At 47.3% G+C, this 7,067-nt stretch overlaps 1 protein-coding gene across 2 annotated transcripts in view; it reads right to left on the bottom strand.

Annotated features, from left to right (window-relative positions):
- Window positions 1-514: 514 nt before the first annotated feature.
- Window positions 515-7,067, bottom strand: part of NID1 (nidogen 1) — a 94,832-nt gene continuing 88,279 nt past the window's right edge. The window contains exons 18-20 of one of the 2 annotated variants that reach the window (XM_060035025.1): window positions 4,490-4,613; window positions 3,708-3,820; window positions 515-2,723 (exon numbers count right to left, since the gene is read on the bottom strand). In XM_060035025.1, the coding sequence (XP_059891008.1) occupies window positions 2,602-2,723; window positions 3,708-3,820; window positions 4,490-4,613 (359 nt within the window). In that variant the 3' untranslated portion in view covers window positions 515-2,601. The remainder of the gene's footprint in view (window positions 2,724-3,707; window positions 3,821-4,489; window positions 4,614-7,067) is intronic. The other variant, XM_060035026.1, reaches the window with a different exon arrangement.

Raw genomic sequence — 7,067 nt, 5'->3', positions numbered from 1 at the left:
GGGTCGGCACGGGTGGCACTTCCCATTGGTGGCAGCTTAGAACGGAACGGGGGTCTCACTCTGTGGCCAAGGTCAGGAAGGTATCTTTGCTCCTTCTGGACATGAGGAGGGGAGAAAAACACAGCTCATCTTCAGAACTGAATCAGGAAACCCTATTGCCTGTAGCTAAAATTTTTCTAAAAAATGAAAACAATGTTTGGGCTTCCCTCGTGGCGCAGTGGTTGGGAGCCCACCTGCCGATGCAGGGGACACGGGCTTGTGCCCCGGTCCGGGAGGATCCCACATGCCGCGGGGCGGCTGGGCCCGTGAGCCATGACTGCTGAGCCTGCGCGTCCGGGGCCTGTGCTCCGCAACGGGAGAGGCCACAACAGTGAGAGGCCCGCGAACCGCAAAAAAAAAAAAATGAAAACAATGTTTAAAAGGGTGACTTGATGTCCACAATAGAATTAATTTTTAAGTCAAATATCAGCCCCTAAGTTCAGGGACTCACTTGGGAAACAAACCATCCCTTAAAACACTGGGGACTAAATAGGTTTTGCAGATTATTAAATGGCTATCTTTCCATTGTGAATCCGCCTCCCGAGATTAAATATCTTCATTCATACAAGATAGAGGGAGATTTTTTAACAAAAAAAAAAATTTATTTTCTGCACTAATATTTATACAGCTGTAAACTCAAATAATCATCCAATACTTGTACAAATCTGGGGAACAGTTAATAAGCACCTTCAATGGTTTCCACAGTTTAAGAATTTATCATTTACAAAATTTTAGAATGAGTTTAGTAAAATGAATAAGATAGTTATAAACATTATACAAAGTCATGACAAAACATTTGCTATAGAGGGCTCAATATGGAATGATAAATATAAAATTAAACTAATTTATGGGGTTGGGCTATATAAAAGACCCATGTGTTCCCCAAACCTTGTGATTCTTGGGGATATGTGCCTCTCAAAACAAACTCCAATTATTCAAGGAAAGGCTCTCTTGATTCAGGTCTCATGTACTGCAGAAAAGGGGGTGGGAGGGGCTGAGTGTCCTGAGGTTTGCAGATAAGAAGAGGGGTCTCTTCCTTACGGAGAAAAACAGGCATATTCTTCCATGTCAAGTGTATAAGTGTTCTCTGGCAAGGACATACCATTTTTTTCTTTGGCGTTATTTAAGAATTTTTCTCATTGCTATTGTTAAATCCCCTCCTCCACCCTTTCTCTTGGGCTTTCCATTCCTGCTCTTGGTCAGTCTCTTTGAGATACTTCTGAGTCTTCTCTACTCCCTTACCCCGATCTTTACTGACTCAAATTCCTTAATCTCAGCTTTCAGTCCAAAATTTCTATCATTTTAGGACTCTGGGAAGCAGTTGACAAAAAAACAACAAGCAAACAAACAAAAAAAACCCACTAGCTATATATAGTCAGGAGAGGTTTTCTAAACAAACTGTAGAAACATACACATGAAATGTGGCAATGGTCCTTTTAATTACACCAATGAGCAATAAATGGTCTGGATCACTAGTATAAATATTCAGTTTGGCCCTCCTGGATTGTGATTTTGCATGAGAATACAGCCAGCAAGGGCCATGGATAGAGGGAGAAACAAAGGAGAAGAAAGCTTATGGTTGATTGTAGATTGGATCTCATGGGTGGAGGCCAGAGGTGAGGGACTATAGGGGGTGTCATCTCTGGTACCAGCCCCAGCCTGTGTCTCAGATGGGTCTCCATTAGGAGGCTGGATACAGGTGCCAGCAGTGGGGCTGTGCCACCCCAGAGACCAGATGCTAGGATCCAAGTGCTCTGGTCATCTTTGGTATAATTTAAGGCACATCTATAGAATCCCCATCCTCAAACATCTGACTCCACACATTGAAAGTCCTACTGCAGGACACTCCTTTGATTTGAGCATTTGACTACCAAAGACGACTGCTGAAATGCCAATAATTTAGCTGGGAGAGGTTTCTCAGTATCATCCACCAAATACCCATGTATCCTTCGGACAGGGTGGGTTTTGACCAAAAAGCAGGGCTTGCTCTCTATAATGTGGGCCTTGGGCAGGATGCAGGTGGTACAGAACTCAGGGATTCAAAGCCAGGAGTATAAAAAGGGAAATCAGAGCACCAAGACGAAAGTGTGGGAGGGCTAACTCCCTCCTTTGCTCACAGCCTTGCCTAGACAATCCTGGCTGGTGTGTTCAGCAGCTGACGGGATGATGGGTATCTCAGAGTGAGGCTGAGCTCGTAAGGCCACAGGGAAGGGGCAGTTCAGGCCTGGGGAGGTTCTACTCACCACTGGGGTGTTAAGGTTGGGGAAAGTTTCCAGCACCAGGACGGGGCATATAATCTTCACTCAGGGCTGTATAAGCTTGTCTGCGGGTTGGGGTCAGGGAGGTTTTCTGTCTTTGCGTAGGAGTAGAGGCTTTCCCATTCCAGAAGTGCAGGGCATATGTTTTGGGGAACAGTGAGGGCAATGCTGTTGGGGTTCAGGCTGGGTTGGCCCTGGACCTGGTGTCCACTTAGCCACCAGGTCAGACAGTTTTCAGTCTGGACCCTTTCAAGTAGGGTGTTGCTGTGAAATACTTTAGAGAGGGAATGAGGCACTCTTGTCTTCATTTCCGCTCGATACAGTCAACGCCCAGGGTATTGTCAGGGCAACGGCAGGTCCTGCTTCCTGGGGTGGCCAAGCAGAGGTGGGTGCAGCCACCATTGTTCACTGAGCAGTAGTTGTGACCTGGAAAAGGCAGAAGTCAGCTCAACAGCTAAGAGAGTGGCCTCCATACTACACCCCTTTTTGGTCTCTGGGAGGCCAAGCTTGTGGGGGCTCCTGGGGAACAGGGAAGGCTGCACAGGGCACTCAGCTCAGCTTATCTATCGGCTGTTTCCTCATCATCAAGGATTTGCCAGATGTGCAAAAACCTTGATTCCTGATCTGGGGGCTACGCAGATTTACCATTGAAGCTATTAAACAGATCTCAGGGAGGGTTTTCCAGCTCTGAACAGAACATGGGGTTGGAATTTTAAAGCACAATGTGTTCTTTATCTAGCTTGGCCACTTGACTGGGGGACAGGAGGGAAACCAGGAAGGAGGTTGGGTTAGGGGAGAGAATTTGGAGAGGCAGCCTAGCATAGACTCAAGCCAGGCTGCATAGCTCATCCCTGGTTCTGCCATCGTGAGCACCATGAGTGACCGTGTGACTCTGGGCAAGTGGCTTCCGTTTCCTTATTTATAAGGTGAGCATAATAATAGTACCTACCTCATAGGGTTGCTACAAGGATTAAGTGAACGAGTGGATACGAAGCACTTAGTATGCTAAGTGACTTAATATATGTGACGTACCTAGCTCACAGTAAGTATCACATCCATGTTTGCCTGGTAATTATTATTATTATGAATTACTGCTGTTGCTGTCAGGCCAAATGGATGGATTTTAAAGCAGCAGAGATCCTAACACTGATGTTCCTCCTTGGAACCTGAAGACCGCATACTTTTAGACTCTTCCTCACCCTTATCCTCGATCCACTTCATTCTTTAACATTTTCTATTGATTCATCTTGGCTCACCTACTCAATAATGAAGACCCATGACGGAAGGGACTGTGTCTCACCTGCCACGTGATAAGGGCTACGAGAGGCCACATAGGTAGCAGCCGGAGTGTGGGCTCTGAGCCCCAGAGTGCTTCCAGCCCCCTGACCAGTTACAGCACAGGTGAGTTACCTTCAGGACACTGAGACAGGGCGGTGGTGATGCCATACAGCCGGGTCTCTTTGTGGGGATGGAAGGAATCCGTCTCTCTGGAAATAGCAAGGTCCACAGCGACCACGGAATTCCTACAGAGCACCAAAAGATGGGAGGTTACAATACATCTAAGGTCTTGAACTCTTCTCTAGGGGGCAGCCTCTTTTGTTGTTTGGAGGCCATCAACAGATTCACTGGCCTTGCTTCCTAGCCATCCCTCCCTCTTCCTGGGATGAGACAGGCGTGCAGTTCTCTGGCTTCTTAAAAAAAAAAAAATTGGAAAAGGTCAGCTAGCTCTTCCCTCCGGCTCTAAATTCCAAGCTGGGAAATCGACTTTCTATACAGATGCCCTTGCCACATCTGCTTGCTCGGTTTAACCCCACCTTCCTGCGGGAAGAGCTGGTCAAGAAGCGGCTTTGGGAATACTGCAGTTTAAGAATTAAAATAAAATGGGGGCATGGAGCCCACCAGCCAAGTGACCGAGATCGGCTCCTGGGGAGAGAATAGACATGCCCAGGAAGTCCAAGTCTGCACTTGAAGCTGCCCATCCAGGAGCATCCAGATGGTACGTGGCACCCCCTGCTTCCCTAGAAGCCCCGCCTCCCATTCCTTGCCCTCCTCTCTGACAACCAAAGGGCGAGGCAGAGGGGGCACCTCTGGGGCGGGAAGGTCAAGCCAAGAGGCCACTTGGGAAGGGCGTGGCCTCCAGAGAGGGCGGCAGGGCAGGCCCCCCGGCCCCCACGCTCCAGCTGCTGACGTACATCTTCCAGTCTGTGTAATAGAGATTCTTCCCGAAGCTTGTAACGGCGAAAGGATACTGGAGCCCTTCAAGAACCTTGCGTCTGCTGGGCTGATCGGGCTTCAGGCATTCGGCCCGATGGGTGCCTGTGTGGGGCAAACACAAATCGTCCATTGTTCATACAAGAAATGGGCCCTTTGTGTCCAAAAACGAGAGTAATGAGGGCAAGGGTGAGAGGGAGCGCTACAGGCTCATATCCTAGAGAACACAAGAGTTGCTCTTCTAAACTGGAAAGTTGTCTGTTCATCCTCCCTGGCCCCTCACTGATCAACACCCCCTCCATCCAGTACCCATACCTGGTTCTGACAGGGAGACAGAAGCTGGAGCAGAGGAAGAGCACCCCGTTTCACCAGTTCCCGGGGACTTAGGAACGATGCCATCTTCCAGCTCCTGCTCAAGCCCCTCCTCCTTGAAGCCTCTCCACACCTCCCCTCCCTGCATTCAGAGCCCTTAGAATTGCCGAGCTGCACAGCCTCGCATCGATACCCGCATCATGACCAACTTAAGGCTTGGGCTTTCACTTAACTGCGCACGCTTTACTCCCTGCATCCCCCGTGGCACCCGACAGTGTCTAGAACAAAGCAGGAACACAAGAGAGACTTGATGGATAGCTGACATTCCTCCCCGGCTGAGCATCTTGCCCACATCCCTCGCCTGAGGGACACCCCAAATCTGCCCAGGCCGGAGCACACATCAGGGCTGCATTACTTTATCTTCCTTGGCCTCAAGTCCTGCCTAAGCCCCCGGGGACAAGCGGGAGCTACAAGAATGTTAAGTTGTGACGTGCTTAATAGGTATCAGGATGAGGACAGGCTCTGGGGGGTCAGCAAACTTTTTCTTAAAGGGCCAGTTAGTAACTAGTTTAGGTTTTGTGAGCCAAGAGGCAAAAACCCAGGACATTATATAAGCATTTATATAACCTTTTATTTATTTATTTTACAGTATCAATCTATTTTATTAATGTAAACAAATAGTTTACTGAAAATGCCAAGGTTTAGTTTGTCCCCAGTCTGAAAGGTAGAGTATTTCTATCAAATCATTTGGTCTTTGGGAGAAGACTTGACCGTACTGAAAATGAGTATGACTAGGCTGAATGTGTGATTTGCACTACATTTCTGAGACGTTCAGATTCTTGCATGTGAAATATAAAATGAGCCTCAGCAGGAGTGTGAGACTAATAAATTTGAGCCAACTAGTTTGTCTGCAAAACAGTCTATGGATTGAAAAAACTTTTAGATAGCTCTAATGCCAACTGAATTAAGTTGTCATTGTCTTAAATCTGAAACTCCGAAGCATCCTATAATAAGAAATTTTGCATTACCACTTGAGCTTGCCTAAACAGTCTTATAAAAATGCAAATTAAAATACACAGTGTTTTGGAGGCCTCGGTGACGTCGTATGACGGCGTAGTACTCAGTTAGAAATGACCATGTAGATTATACACTCAGTAAAAATGGGTAGAGTCCAGAGCACATGATGGCACTGGTAACTGCAGGCAGGCCCATCAAACTCTGCTTCCATCTTTTAAAGCTTTGTACACAAGTACTATTGGATGTGGAGGAATGAGACACCTTCTTTATATCTTTGGAAGTTCTTTTCCCTTTATGTGGCCCTTCTCTTCCTATGTGAGGTGGGAACTTGCCATGGAGGCCTCCCTGTTTTCCAAGAGGCAATGAGAATGCATGATCCTGGACTGCTTCTTTAAGGCTCTTCACTGGGGCTTCTTAAAATGCTTGAGGGAAATGAGTAGGAGAGAGGGAGGGATCGATAGTGCACGGTTGATGCAAGATGCTGATAATTTTGTTGGTGGCAAACAGGAAGCTGAAGCTCCAGCTACAGTTTTCTCTCTCCAAACTCCAGAACTCCACACTCCAGAGGCCCTCCTTTCCACGTGCTGTATATAACCTTTTAAAATGTAACATTTAAAAATGTGAAAACCGGGGCTTCCCTGGTGGTGCTGTGGTTAGGAATCTGGCTGCCAATGCAGGGGACACGGGTTCGAGCCCTGGTCTGGCAAGATCCCACATGCTGCGGAGCAACTAAGCCTGTGTACCAAAACTACTGATCCTGCGCTCTAGAGCCCATGAGCCACAATTACTGAAGCCACAACTACCGAAGCCCGCGCGCCTAGAGCCCGTGCTCTGCAACAAGAGAAGCCACCGCAACGAGAAGCCCACGCACCGCAGCGAAGAGTTGCCGCAACTAGAGAAAACCTGTGCGCAGCAATGAAGACCCAACACGGCCAAAAATAAAAACAAATAAATAAATTAATTTTTTTTTAAATGTGAAAACCGTTTATAGCTCCTGGGTTATACCAAGGAGGTTGGATTTGTCCCAGGGCTGTAGTTTGCTGACCCCTGACCTGGAAGATTAAGACCTCTCCCTAGACTGTGTCAAGCCTAGAGAAACAATAAATTTCAGAGCAAAGATATGCAGCTATTGTTTGTGCAGGAAAAAAGCAGTTATCTTAAGCTCTCTTCCCCATAACAGATAATCTTGATAGTACAGGGGGTAACAATAATTGTTTGGTAAAAAACAAG

Source organism: Delphinus delphis, chromosome 16, assembly GCF_949987515.2.
Source record: "Delphinus delphis chromosome 16, mDelDel1.2, whole genome shotgun sequence".
Lineage (NCBI taxonomy): Eukaryota > Metazoa > Chordata > Mammalia > Artiodactyla > Delphinidae > Delphinus > Delphinus delphis.
This window is presented reverse-complemented; position numbering and strand designations above follow the sequence as displayed.